Here is a 15,125-nt window from a genome sequence, read left to right as displayed (position 1 = left end):
AAATATAGACTGACTTGCCAACAGTATTTCAGCTGAGTGAACACAATGACTCTAATAACTTTCTGCTAATTAGCAAGTTTTTGAGATAAAGGCAGTTGAATAGCCTGCATCCTCTGATACCCCAAATTAATAATGCTCCAGTAGCAAATAATAAAGTGGCAGAGATTGGCATTATTACTTTTTGGTACAGTACAAAATAGATTAAAACGAATCTGGCTTGTTTATCTACACAGCCTAGATCATTTCAAAATGTTGAAGGTCTCTGCCTTGGCTTTAATATACAATGCCCTAGAGAGCTCTATATAAAGCCAGAAGAACAGCTCCTAAAGCAAGATTCAAACATTTCTAGATTACAATTTTATGAATGAAATTAATTAACCAACAATTCATTACATTCTAAAAGCTTCATCTGACCATAATAATCTTTGTTTGCAGCCCAAACAGTATTTAGTAATTGCAGAATGATGGAGCAATGTGGATATTTTTTTATTACAGTGCATTACATAAGATTACAAGGAAGAATTTGTCTTTGAATCATAATGAAAACTTAATTGACACCACTATGCTAAAATATTTCCAATTATTAAGTTTCAGTCTGTGTCTTAATGAGTTTTATATTAGAAAGAGATTTTAACAAGATAATGTCATGAACATAACTTCATTGCATTATAAAACCTTTGGCTGGATCTTGTAAGTAATTAAAACTCCAGCCATCTTGGAAATCTGACACAAGTGCAATTACAATTTTAATATTCTTTAACATTATACAGTATCAGGTTTCTTTTATTTTTCTCTACTACACGTAATCAAATTTAAGCTTTTCCCTCCCCCCCTAAAATAGTCTAAAATTTATACCTGCAAGATAATTTCAGGAGGGACAAATGTCAGACACCAGAATCATGCCTCAGGACGTAAGTTAAACTTAAGCAACAACATGGGTAATATTACAAAATGCAGTTACTTTTCCACACAACATATGCAATGATTCCCAAAGACAGCACTCTTGGATCTTCCACTCTGTCCAGAGGTGCTCTCACCTGAGGCTGAATGTGCTGAGAGATCATTCAGATATAGAGCAGCCTTCACGTAAGCTGGGACCTCGTACAATATGGCATTTCTACCATGAGCTGACATTTACTTCACAGGCCTTTCTCAACACTGTAATTAATAAAATAACAGATAGATGCTCTCTTGTGGAGATAACAGGATGCATCGCATGGCTACAGTGCTGCCCATCCTTCATATAGACACAACTGGTTGCCAGAATTTTTAAAGTGGCAATAGCACATTTTGAACTAAAATACCTGGAAGGAAGGACACAGAGTCACCCTCTTCAAAAATGCCATGCAGTTGTGATTCAGCCTGCCCAATGATAAGCAACTACTACTTCACTTTCAGCTGAACTCCTTCTGACATTTATGAAGTTCCCACGGTCTAGGGAAGTGATCGTCCCTCTGTACTTGGCACTGGTGAGGCCACACCTTGAATACTGTGTCCAGTTCTGGGCCCCACACTTCAAGAAAGATGTTGAGGTGTTGGAGTGAGTCCAGAGGAGGGCGACCAAGCTGGTGAAAGGTCTGGAGGGTATGACCTATGAGGAACGGCTGAGGGAGCTGGGGTTGTTTAGCCTGGAGAAGAGGAGGCTCAGAGGTGACCTTATTGCAGTCTACAACTACCTGAAGGGAGGCTGTAGTGGAGTGGGAGTCGGCCTCTTCTCCCAGGCAACTAGCGATAGGACAAGAGGACATAGCCTCAAGCTTCGCCAGGGGAGGTTCAGGTTGGACATTAGGCAGCATTTCTTCTCAGAATCACAGAATCACAGAATCACAGAATGTTAGGGATTGGAAGGGACCTCGAAAGATCATCTAGTCCAATCCCCCCGCCGGGGCAGGATTGCCTAGACCATATCACACAGGAACGCGTCCAGGCGGGTTTTCAATGTCTCCAGAGAAGGAGACTCCACAACCTGTCTGGGCAGCCTGTTCCAGTGTTCGGTCACCCTCACCGTAAAGAAGTTTTTCCTCAAATTTAAGTGGAACCTCCTGTGTTCCAGATTGCACCCATTGCCCCTTGTCCTGTCAAGGGATGTCACTGAGAAGAGCCTGGCTCCATCCTCTTGACACTTGCCCTTTACATATTTATAAACATTGATGAGGTCACCCCTCAGTCTCCTCTTCTCCAAGCTAAAGAGACCCAGCTCCCTCAGCCTCTCCTCATAAGGTAGATGTTCCACTCCCTTAATCATCTTCGTGGCTCTGCGCTGGACTCTCTCTAGCAGTTCCCTGTCCTTCTTGAACTGAGGGGCCCAGAACTGGACACAATACTCCAGATGCGGCCTCACCAGGTCAGAGTAGAGGGGGAGGAGAACCTCTCTCGACCTACTAACCACACCCCTTCTAATACACCCCAGGATGCCATTGGCCTTCTTGGCCACAAGGGCACATTGCTGGCTCATGGTCATCCTGCTGTCCACTAGGACCCCCAGGTCCCTTTCCCCTAGGTTAGGGTTATTAGACATTGGAATGGGCTGCCCAGGGAGGTGGTGGAGTCATCATCTCTGGATGTGTTTAAGAAAAGACTGGACATGGCACTTAGTGCCATGGTCTAGTTGACATGGTGGTGTCAGGGCAACGGTTGGACTCGATGATCCCAGAGGTCTCTTCCAACCTGATTGATTCTGTGATTCTGTGATTCTGTTAATTAGGAGTAACTCATCAAATTGCTGAACCGGTTGTCATTTAAAGGGTCCAGCTGACTTGTATGCTAGAGGGACAGTCAAGAGAAGTGCAAAATTCAGGCTCCTGTCAAACAGCTCATTGCCAAACAAGGAAGCAAGAAATTAAGAACAGTCTGGGGACAAAAAAAAAAAAAAGTTACTTCAACTATATCGCATGGTTCACTGAAATTTAATGCCCTGTGTTAAAACTCATCACAACTGTCGATAAGATGATTAAAACCACTCAGCCACAATATTTTGATCCAGACTTCAAACAATGTAACTGTGGATTCACAGTCTTGGTACAGGCTTATTTCTTACTACAAGCTATAAGGAACACAAACTACAAACCAATGGAGTACATTTTGCTCATAACTTAATTAAAACCTGCCATTTGCAAGTGTTCTGAAAATTTTTCTCTGAAAAAGCAGTTTTAAATGAGTATGTGAAAAATGGTTAAAAATCCCTTGTATTTGTGCCAATAAGAAAAAATCAGAAGAATAAAAAGATGCTACAGAGGAAAAGTTGCTATTATACATGACTTCTGGATTCCATGACAGAGACAATTTACTCAACACAATTAACCTGTGTGTCTTAAAATACCTTTATAGACTAATCAGACCAAACATAAGCCAAGCTTATAGCACTAACTGCAAGCCAGTATGTATTTATATGGACTTAAGGCTGGGAATACATATGGTTTATGTGATGCACACACATATTTTTTTCAATGATACATACATGTATACACACACAAATACGTATAAAATGGACCTTATAATAATTTCTAGAACCAAGCAATACAAATGCAGGGCATGCAAACTTACAGTGCATTTACAAGCAATCTATACATATATAAATGCACAGTTATTGCCTAATGAATTTTCTATTTGTGGCAGAATAGCCCAGCTCCTGTCTGAATGTCAAAGAACAACCCCTGCACTGAATAGCATGATGACAATTTTCTGTGTCTAAGTGACATAAAGAAGTATGGAGAAATGCATGTGTGTGCGCAATAAATTAGGGTAGCATATTAATTGTTTTCCCCCCCAAGTATCAATTCCATGATAGTCTTGAGTACTAACTTGTCAAGAATAACAGGAGTAAAACAGTGAAATACAGACACTATGTATAAAAAAAAAGTTTATTTTTTTCATTAAAATATTTACATAGTTTTGCTTTATTTATTTACAGTAATAAAGGTAAGTTTAATAAACAGGATTTCAAGAACACAAATTTATTTACTTCAAAATTAGCTTCAAGTTATCTGGCACACCTTTTCCTGGAACTCTCAGAAGGCATTTTACAGTAAGCTGAGCTGGTAACAGCTACCCATTTCCAAAAGAAGCGGTCCCATCTGCCCTGTGATCTTCCCCCTTCTTGCATGTAGAAGCTGCTTTGCCTTGAACTACACCTTTGCTTGCCTAAACCTTCAGTGACCAGGTCAGGGAGTTAAACAAGTGAAAACCTGGTTTAAGAAAGCTGCATTGAAAAGTTACATCAAAAAAAGCAATAATTTTCTTCAAGTTTAGCTATGCAAACCAGGGTGGGGCTAGATAAGCACCAGGAGATTGACACAAAAGGGGCAGAAATTTGTCACCAGGGCCAAGGGACAGAGTAAGACCACTTTGCTCACCAGCTAACCACAAGGCCATCTGAACTGCATTACAAAAGCATACACTTAGAGGCCATAGAAGAAAGGACAACAGTCTCTCCTGCTTACAACACACCACAACAAAATTTCACATTGCATACCATGGTTTATTCCCTACACCTTTGACAGACTAACAGGAGACATCCTGAAAAGTAACTCTGCTTGTTATTGCCAGATCTTGATTTCTCCAGCCCAATTACATGTTGCAAGGAGAGATGGCAAGACTGGGTGAAATATTGCACTCACACAAGCTTCTTTATGTGCAGACAAAGTGCGAATAATCCTAGCAGTATGATAATTGTAGAAAAACACTTTGCCATCTGAACTTCCTGTCACCAAAAGTGTTCCATCTGGAGAAAATTCACAGCCCACTGCAAATCCTTCCACCTGTGAAAATCAATAACAGTGTAAGTCTTGATGCTGATTAAAAAAGTTCATTGTGATCTACTGAAAATGAACATAATACCAAAAAAAATGTATCTTTAAATAAATATACACTAAGGACTTCTCCAGGTGTTTATTAAGACACAGCTATAATACAAACTTATTTAATCAAGCCATTAAGTATTCATAAAGTCTTCTAATAACTATTTTCTTTGGAGTGCATATGATTCAAAATAGACTAGCACATAGGAAAGCAAATGAAGCCAATTAATATCTATCACTGATTTATAATCAAACACTATTAGCAGACATATTAAAAAGCACAGGTACTTTGCTATCTATCTTCCTTCTAGACTTGGATACTAAGTTCCCGGTGAAGAAGGATACCTTATGTCCTTCGTATCTTTTCTTTTTGTTGATTCGGTAAGGTCGCTGGGCAGAAAACAAAGCCACGTAGTTCCCATTCGTCTGAGCAACAAACACAGACTCTTTTGGGTGCAGAGTCAGACTTGGGCAAGTGTAACGCTCCTGAAAATAATTTTAAAGAAAGTTGTGTTGTGCGAAATAAAATATTTGTTCAAAAGAATCAGGTTATCGTCTTTTGACATATTTGAAAGACTATAAAAGGCAAGGTATACATAAGTCATCTCCATAGTATACGTTATATAAAGATACTTAACTGATAACAATCCACTGAAAGTCTTACACGAAGACAAATATCAAATCAAATCTGTACTCTGATTTCCTATATACTGACCAAAATCCCATCTTCCTCTGAACCATAATATACTGCAGAACAGCTGCAGAAAGGTAACTCCAACCTGATGGTACTCAATCATCCTCTTCCTGCCCAAGGAAAACTGAAGTTTTAACGTGAAAGTGAATCCCCTTCTCCCATATCCCTTCCTCCATAGCCATACTGTGCTTTCCACTCTACTTTGGACAGTTCTCAAATCCTCCATCCTCTCAGTTCTGGCCACACTGACAGGAATAGAAATCACCCCATTTAAACAGACACCTTCCTCCACCCCACTCTTATAAAAAAAGAAAAAAGAAAAAAAAAGGGGATCATTATTAGCCTACTAAGTCAGAAGTTCCTTATGACAGTGATTTGCCATGTAGAATGTCGGTGGCTGTAAACTCATAAATATCTGCAAAAATTATTAACACTTCGCTTTACTCCAGTGTTCCTATTGAAGACTGAATTAAGATTACTTTCAAAACTCTGCATGGTGATTGCATCAGAAATCAACTGCTCTCACAAGGTTTCCACCAGGTCCAAACCTCTTCTAGCTTCAGCCTAACCTAAAGACACAGTGCTGAATTTTGATGCCATGAATACAAATTAAGAGAGCTTTGGCTGCAGGATGCATCTGCATGTGAAGGACACCAGGCTGACAGTGACCACTGGACACCATGGGCTACGTGGTAGAGTGGGAAGAGCATCAGACTGTTTTTGTTATGTGGTTTGGAAGAGATGAACTGGAAAAGAAGTTCTGGGGATTGTAAGGTACTGGGCACAGAAACCAGAACAGGGTTAGGCAGTGTGCCTCATTAGGAGTGTGCTCCGTGGCAGAGCATTGCTTGCTTCTGGGGAGAAACTGGGTCTAACAGTAAGGGATCAGACAGCACAACACAAGCTGCAGGAGCACTGTGCTGTTATGCTGGGTATACTGCAGCAATGGGTTATTTTAGAGCTCTTAATTATTCACTTGTTAATGCAGACAAGCAATAGATCAAGTCCTGTTGGGACCTAATCTGTTTGGAGAGTTCAGGAAAACTGTCTATTTCAGAGATGCTGTTGTCTGGAGGAAGTAGGTTGTGTGGGTTTTTTGTTTGTTTTTTTGGTGAGGGATAAGGAGAAAAAAGTTGTTTGGTTGGTTTTTAACTCCTTGATACTGAACCTGACTGGTCTGTACTTTACATATTCACAGCTTTTTTTTTTTCTTCCCTATTACCTATCCAAGATGTTGATAGATCCAATATTGGACAAAGACATAACTGTGAAAATTAAACATGAAGCAACCCCATTACATCATCAACTACATGTCCTTGTCAGTGGATAACTGTTCATTTCAGTCAAAAAGCATCTGTACACAACCCAATCATATTATATTGCATAGGATATTAGACTCGAGTTTTTAAAAAAGACCCAGGGAGTTGAAATTATCTATTAACTTCCTTGGTAATCTCCTTTGAAACTGCTAGCCTTTCTAGACAATTTAGTCCATTAAATATCTTGCCTGGATAGATTACTGAGAGAAATACTGCACCTGCACTGGTAAAAGTATATTTTGCCTTTGTGATTACGCCGTACTAGATATCTATATGCATGTATCAGGTTGCTATTACTGTGTGAATATTAAACTCAATTTGTCAATACCCCTCATTGCAGCTGATGAAAAATGTATCATTTTGCTGTCCTAGGAAGAGTGTGGGAAAAGAAACGTGGCACTATATTAACTACTGCCATGCACCATTGGCAGGCTAGAATGACACTGAAGCAGCCTTGCCTAAATATAGCTTAGATGTCAGTGAACAAGCACTGAAATGTAAATACTTTTAACACAAGGAGACCTGTCAGTCTTCAAGGTCATTTTTAAGAATAAGTAAATGTTTTGAAAATATAAAAATAAAGAAAGCCCCAAACTTACATTAAGAGCATTTTATACATCTCATAATGATCTTACAGAAAATCAAAAGCATTTTTTTTACAACATTGACAAGCATGACATACTAAATCATGACCCAAACAATACTAGCTGTTAATCTTACATGAAAAATCTGATTGGAGATTTTCGCAGCACTTTGGAAGTCCCATGCAATAATGGTACGATCAGCTGAGTCCCGACTTACTGCATCTGTGCTTGTAAGAAATTCTCTTCCTTCAGGGAGGAAGAGTATATCCAACGTCTGCTGTACCGCAGCTTTGTACACTCTTAACACCTAGTGGATAAAAAAAGTTTGTTATTTTTTGATAGATGAGAATATAGTAACCTATGATTTCTCTCTTTGTATTAATAACTATTTCCAATAAATTATATATTATTTTAAAATGTGAAAAAAGTAACTGATTTTTAAATGTTGAAGTACTAGTGTATTAAATAGCTTGTTAATATATGTGAAGAGTCCACACACAGGAAAATAATGAGATAAAAGAAAGCATCAGTTTGTACAATTTATATATTATATTTATATGTACATAAGATTCTGTTATAAATTCCCAAGGAATTAGATCAAAAAAGAGCTTTAGACAACACAATGTTGTGGAGCTGGGTCTACACAAACTCCCTTCTATTTTATGAACTCAGAGCACTCTGAGGATCAGTCTGAGGAACTCTTCTTCCTCCTTCTAGGAAACTTCAGAAGTGTAAGTTTTTGCTCTTTTTGTTCTCCAAATCTTCAGCTAGTTACAGAGCCAGGGAAAGGAAAGTAATCAGGTTAGTGGGGATTTGGGACTCACAGGTGTGAAAAGGACATGGCAGGAAGTGAATATTCTTGTTGATCATTCCGGACTTAATTATAAATCACTGTTTATGACTGAGGATGAGTCAACTTGATGATTCAAGGCTCTCCCAGTCCCATGCTGCTGTGTGTCATTGCTTAACTTGCCAGTGGTGAGACCCCAGTGTCAGGACCATACAGCAAGGGAGCAAAGCTTGCATGCTCAGTCCAAAACTGCCTACGAGTGCCCCATTCACCCTGCAGAAGATACCTCAATCCCATTAAGGACTCAGTCTGACTTCCTCTCCCAAAAAAAGGAACTCAAGCAGAGCTTGCTCTTTTAAAGTGGTGCCAGAGAAGGGGGCATGGAGGTGACAGTAGCATTGCTGTCAAACAGTTCAGTGCTTTAAGGACTCAGCCAGGATCCTGCTTTTGTCTGCAGGGATTCTATCCCACACCTCCCACCTCATCTGCCTACAGACTGTCCTGGCAAGAGGCAGTCTCTGCTGCTTCTGCTGAAGCAGAGGCTTTTCTGTCACTCTGCTGAAAATGCAGGGCAGCAGGGAAAGAAAGAGTCATCAATACTTCAAAGTACATAGAGTAAATAATGTGCCTCATCCACCAGTTCCCATCACGTAATTAATGCATATGAACAATCTCATTAAAAGTTTGTCATGTAAAAGGAAATATCAAAGTTCCCAAATTTTCTTCCCAAATCAAAACCACAAGAGTTCCCAAATCTAGATCCTCTTTCAGGCCTTACACCAAAGTGGGTTGGATCCATGCAGAAACGGGTCCTCAGCCACAGGATTATGAATATTTTAACAGCCCGTGAGTTGGATCATAAGAAGTAAGAGATTTTGAACTACATAAGGAATATATGAATAATTTGAATTTCCTTGCTTTCCACCTTTTTCCATGAAATTCTGCTTCTATGTTGTCTACTTTGAATTTTGCAAATCAATACCTTTGCTTTCTTTTTCTGTGATTTGCCTCCAGTGAAGAAAAACTTCAAAGTAAGTGGCCAGATCAAAGCAATCCATCTCTCTGAATATGGTGATCCCTAAAACTAGGACACTGGAAGACTCCTAGTTATTAATATCTAAATCTCTCTCTCCGAGATAGCTAAAACATAGCAGCCTGCACTTCCAACAGGGTGTTCAGAGGTTACTCCTTCTTCTAACCTCACTAGAAAAAAACAAGAGACCAGATAGAGTCCTTGAAGTATTATATTGAAATAGTTCCCAACTTTGTGAGGCATTTCAGTGCCCCTAACACAGCACGTGACTACTGACTTCAGGGTGCAGAGCTTTTACAGACACACATTTTAAAAAAATTAATCTTCAGGTGTTGCAGTGAAATACCCTGGATTATACCGCTGGTTTATACTTTAACCAATAAAAGAAAAATAATTTCAAATATCACACACAGCATGAGAAAGTCTTGATTTCTTGCCTCAAGCTCTAAAATCTATGACTGTTTGGAAATGTTCAAAACTAGATGATCCTGCTTTAGGGTAGAGATACACTGGATGATCTCCTGAGGTCCCTTCTAGCTCTGCATCCTGTGATCTCAGCATGTAGAAGGACGGCAGCAGCAGCTGCTCCAATTGCTTTTCACAGGCTCTGCGAAATGTGCAGTTTAGAAGCGTCGTGTTTGCATTCAGTCAAATGCAAGAACCTCGGTCGTGCAAGCACCCTTCACACCCTGTAATAACATCAACAAGATGTAAACCTGCAGACTCAGAAAGACTGGCACACTTTTCAGCAATCTGCCTGCATTTTTAAGATAGTGAATATACAAATGTGTTACTTGCTCTCATCAGATTTTTCAGCCTAGGAATCTGCATAATATACAAAGCAATTAAACTTTGTAAAGGCAAAAGTGATATTTGCATATTTATAGCCTCCTCTTTGTCTATGGAGAAATCACCATGCAGAGCTATTTCTTCACAGAGTTATAAAAGGAAGCCCATAGTTCATTAGTAAAGTAGAAAATTAAGCTATCTTGTAGGAGTACAAATAAAAAACCCCACCAAACTAAAAAAAAAAAACCCACAAAATATAATAGCTGCTTGGAATGAGAAATGGAAAACCATACAGAAATCTGACAGCTGTAGGAACTGCAGGAGAACTGAAATGAAATAAAATTAAATTGAGAGGAGGGGACACAAAAGGCTCTACCACCCTGACAGGCTGAAGGAGGCAGATACTTAGCAGCAGGCACCTTCACATAAATGGCAAGTCCCAACCAGAGAGTTGGGAAGATCAGAGAGCAGAGAAGCACAAACATGTAGAAAGAGGGACAGAGAGGCAGAAACAAATGCCAGTTGCTGCCAGGAAAGGAAGAACAACAACACAGGACAAGAAAAGATAATAAATTCCCAAATGGTGATTCAAGGTAGTGATTTTTTAATATTTTCTTATTTTGAAGATGAAACAAACTCAGACATACTCAGCTTCAAAAAAATCCTTGTGAAATGTACGTAGGTACATATCCATACATACATTGTGTCCAGCACTGTTAATTGGTTAGGTTTAGGTTTGAGTCTTGCTTTTAACATGTTTTTGGAGCAACAGACACCTCTCAGTAAGGAAAAAGAAGAGCTTGTGAAGCTGGTAATGTGAACACACCCTTAATTTTTGCTGAAATCCTGTTGGGCTCTAACACAAACTGCCACTATCAATTTAAACATTTTCACTGCTAATCATTAAATATACTTGTTTGTCTGTCATTTAATAGAATATCTAACCAAATTATCTGTGTATCTTAGCTCTGCAACAGGAAGCTGTCTTTATAAAAATTAGTACAAAAGACCATCTTTTTCTATATGTTTGACACATACCGCAGAAAAACTGTGCTGTTTAATCTTCACACCACTTCGTAAGAACTGACTCAGAGAACAATAAACTAACACTTTGAATAGCAGCTGGGAACTTGAAATACATAGTATTTAAATTCCCCCATAAAGATAGCTTTCGGAAATAACTAATTGCAACACCCCTGCTCAGAAAAGTACTCATAATTAAACCTGCTTTGTTCTACCTTAGACAATTAATTCATGACATGCCTTAGGAACTTGCTTGGGGAAAGCACCAGTTCCGTACCCTGCTGCCTTTAGTTTGTTAATAACAGCTTTTGCTCTTTTTCTATTTGCAGATTTATCACCCATAAGCATTGGAAAACCACAGTACGCTTCTTCAATCTAAGCCTTTTCTGGACATAAAAGAAATTATTTCAAAGGAAGGTGTAATAGTTTCTGATATCAACACAATCCAACATAATAATAAAGCTTCTTCACTAAGGCAAGAGTCATGGCTGCAGGCATTCAACAAGAAAGGTAATTTAAGCAAATTAAATCAGTTTCAAACAGATTCTTACGCTACTGGTGATTTGAAAAGCATGCTGTGATGCTGAATTCAAGGTATATATTTCAGATGGGTGTTCTATAATATTTCTCTGCACGAAGCACATGCAATGCCTGGTATTTCGTTTGTCAAGACAGCTCAGAGCCTCCACACAAGCAATTCAGAAGCTGCTGCTCGCCCCAGCTCTGTGCTGGTCACCTGTAACCTATGATGTGCACTGCACTCTCCTAAAATCCCCTCAAGGTTTATGCAAGTCACGAGAAAGAAATGTGCTTTTATAGTCATTGCCCTGAGCATTAGGAGATAAGGTATCAGAACAAATCTAATAGGACTACAGGCAATCTGGATGGTCATGAAAAAAACCCTTGATCAGTCAGTGCCATGGTTTCCAACCTGTAAAATGGCGGGTTTTTTTCTTCCACTTCTTGTCTTACCTTATAAGATTGAGTGCTTTGGCATGAAACTGCTTCTTCCTACTGGCATGTTTGGTAATTAATGCAATGGGGGACTGATTTAAATTTCCTCTGTGAAACAGTACTACACCTATACTAGTAATAAAAAGTGCACTTCCACTTAAAAGAAAGCTTATTTTGCACAAAATAGAATGATTTTTATCTACTGCAGTGCAAGCCATTTGTGTTGATCTGTTCTGTTGGGTAAGGTGTTGAGGCAGATGACTACTATTTGCTTTTTAGCTACATGTTCACAACAAAACCACAACGACATGACAAATCCAATTTATGCCTCTGATCTCCATATATGAAAGCTATAATGGCAGTTCTAATCAAAACACATAACAATATCATAGACAGGAAGATCAAGAACGCTACAGTTTTATGTTCTTTTAAAGTATTTTAACATAAGACTGGTGTACTTCTCTTTATGTTACTGAAAAAAATATTTTGCTTTTATATTTAAGTTTTTTTCCTGTTTGTATTATCAAGGGGTCCTGAGAATAATTAAAAGGAAAGGGAGAGTGATTAAAATGAGAAAGTGGTTGAGCTTAATCTGGTGTTGACTGCCAAGGGGAATTTGAAAGAACTGGAAATAAAGTCTGAGTGGCACAGAGAACGTGAATGGTTTCTTCCATTATAAGAATTTAGACTTCAGACTAGAATAAGGCAGCTTCAAAACACAGAGAGAGAGATGTGTCTTCACACAAGGCATATTTAAGTTGATGAATTCCTTACTACAGGATGTTGCAGATGTTAAAAAAAAATAAAATCAAGAACAACCAATTCCACAGTGTGAAAACTTAAAGAGAACCATGAAAGACAAAGACGCTATCTGTGGTGGAGGAAGTCCCGAAACTGTAAGTTAAAAAGGCCTGGGTAACCATTGCTGGGAATTGTCATAAAGTTTGCTGTGCTTTCATACTCTTGTTCTTTGTAAATGCCTACTGGTCACTGCTGGGGGTGTAAGATTTGTCTAGAAACGGGCTGAAAACAGAATCGTTATTCACCAACAGCTTCTTACTCGAATACCCACGCTCCAGAAGGAGGCATGTTTTGTTCCTGGCCCATTTCAGTCTCTCCGGGAGCAATTGTTCCTGGAGAGACTGTATGCACAGACAGATCTACAATTCTCATCTGCGATACTACCATACGAGGTTTCCAAACAAACACAGCAGGACTGCTCACGCATGTGTTACAGCCACATAAAATGTGCCTTCACACTCAGAAAGGATCCCTCAATGTTAACATTTAGAAACAAATGCCATTACACAAGTACAAATGTACCCTCACCGTATTTCTTTGATCTTTTTGTCCATAGATTCAGTAAGGATTTCTCTGACTATCAGAAGGATAACTTTAGTTTTCTAAAGCACTGAATAAATCATCTTATTTTAATTACATTGTTCTTCCTAATACCACCAGTACATGACAATGTGTTGGCTGTTTCTATAGAAACCAGAAGTGCAAGTAGCTCCACCAATTTCTACAGCCTTTTTTCATATTTATATGCTATCCAGAGACAAACTCATTAGATCTCCTAAATACATGCTACTTAAAATGACTGCATCTCATGTGAAAGAAATTGCAATAGAATGTTTCCAAGGGAACAAATGCATTGCACTTGCACTCTAAATTTATTAATTTTTTTAACTGTGCTTTAATGACTTAGGCTTATTGCTTTATAAACTCAAGTATGGAGAAATAGCTCAACAACATGAAGAGCATCTCTCTCATTTTTTTTAAGCATAAAGCTATAGATAATAGTCGCAATTTTGTAGCTAAACAATGTCCAATCCAGAGTAATAAACAAAGATGGGGGAAAAAGCCCCTGTTGTTACTCTGCCTTGGCTGCTGTTAATAACAAAAATTCTGCAGTGCATTTCTAGGCTAATTTTAACAGCTCAAAATAACTGCTTCCACCATTTTTCTAGTTAATTTGTTCTATAGCTTATAAGACTTCAATTTCAAAAATGGGAATTTTGTTTAAATCTTCAAATCTAAGTTTTCCTTAAATTTGCCTATCACTCCAACAGATTGACTTTGCATTCATCTTTTTTGAAACCTTCCGTATGTCCTGACAAAATTTTGTTATTCATCCCAAAAGGCTGCACCTTTGTGTTCATTTGTACTCTTCCCATTTCTAATAAGTCATTGCTATTTTTCCTGCGTGATATTCTATTCCTTTTTATTTAGCACAATAATTTCTATAACAAACACTTCTCAAAAACAGAATGTTAAATGTTGTCTCCATTTGGAGCTGTTCCTGAAGCACTTCACTAAATTCCTCCCGGTTAGTTTCCTTTCTTGAGACATCCCCTTTAGCTAGTTTTCTAACTTTATGATACTTAGGTTAGGCCTTGCCTTCTACAGCTTCTCTAATTGCTCTGTCAAAGTCGGAAATCATAGAATGACATCCAGTAAGCTTCACGCAAACAAACTTTGCTTAACTCCTATAATTGCTTTGAATAATTTCATTTATTTCTATATCTGTAACTAATCTTTCCTTAAAAGTCTGTTCTGTAGGTGTGTCAACTGGGTCTCCACTGCCTGATGCCCTTGCTCTTAACATAAGCAGTGGATTTGCATTTGTGGAGGTCTAAGAGCTTCAAATATTGCTCAAAGATCAGAGCCACAGCCCTGTTGCCTTCCACTTATTCCCTCTCCAGATTACTGCATGGTGCTTCATCAGGACCTGCTGTTCTGACAGCTATAGCAGATAGCTCTTGGCAAAGCTCTAGCGAGCCTCAGTGGTTTATAAGACAGAACACATGAACACCAACGACAAGAGATCAAAAACAGGGTACATCCAACAGCTGAATAAATTATTCCTCTATTTTTAAAAGAGTCCACAAAAATGTTAGTGATCTCCCTACCTTTAATTTCCTTGCATTTCTGTATGCACATGATAAAGAACCAGTTCCTGAATGCTTACAAAACGTTAAGAGTTTCATCAATAAAAGCAGAATGTAAATAAAAGGTGAAATATGAAAAACTCAAAAATAATTATATGGATACATTTTGAAAATTTAAATTAATACATTCAGACACACGTTCTTGAGTGTTATATGTCCTTTCAGCAGAGCTAATAGCATCCCTGCTTTACT

At 38.6% G+C, this 15,125-nt stretch overlaps 1 protein-coding gene across 1 annotated transcript in view; it reads right to left on the bottom strand.

The window, feature by feature from the left end:
* Nucleotides 1-3,893: 3,893 nt before the first annotated feature.
* WDR25 (WD repeat domain 25) overlaps nt 3,894-15,125 on the bottom strand; it is a 65,796-nt gene continuing 54,564 nt past the window's right edge. Inside the window, exons 5-7 of the mRNA XM_068399010.1 lie at nt 7,530-7,700; nt 5,142-5,282; nt 3,894-4,757 (exon numbers count right to left, since the gene is read on the bottom strand). Of these exons, the coding sequence (XP_068255111.1) occupies nt 4,536-4,757; nt 5,142-5,282; nt 7,530-7,700 (534 nt within the window). The 3' untranslated portion in view covers nt 3,894-4,535. The remainder of the gene's footprint in view (nt 4,758-5,141; nt 5,283-7,529; nt 7,701-15,125) is intronic.

Source organism: Nyctibius grandis, chromosome 4 (assembly GCF_013368605.1).
Source record: "Nyctibius grandis isolate bNycGra1 chromosome 4, bNycGra1.pri, whole genome shotgun sequence".
Lineage (NCBI taxonomy): Eukaryota > Metazoa > Chordata > Aves > Nyctibiiformes > Nyctibiidae > Nyctibius > Nyctibius grandis.
This window is presented reverse-complemented; position numbering and strand designations above follow the sequence as displayed.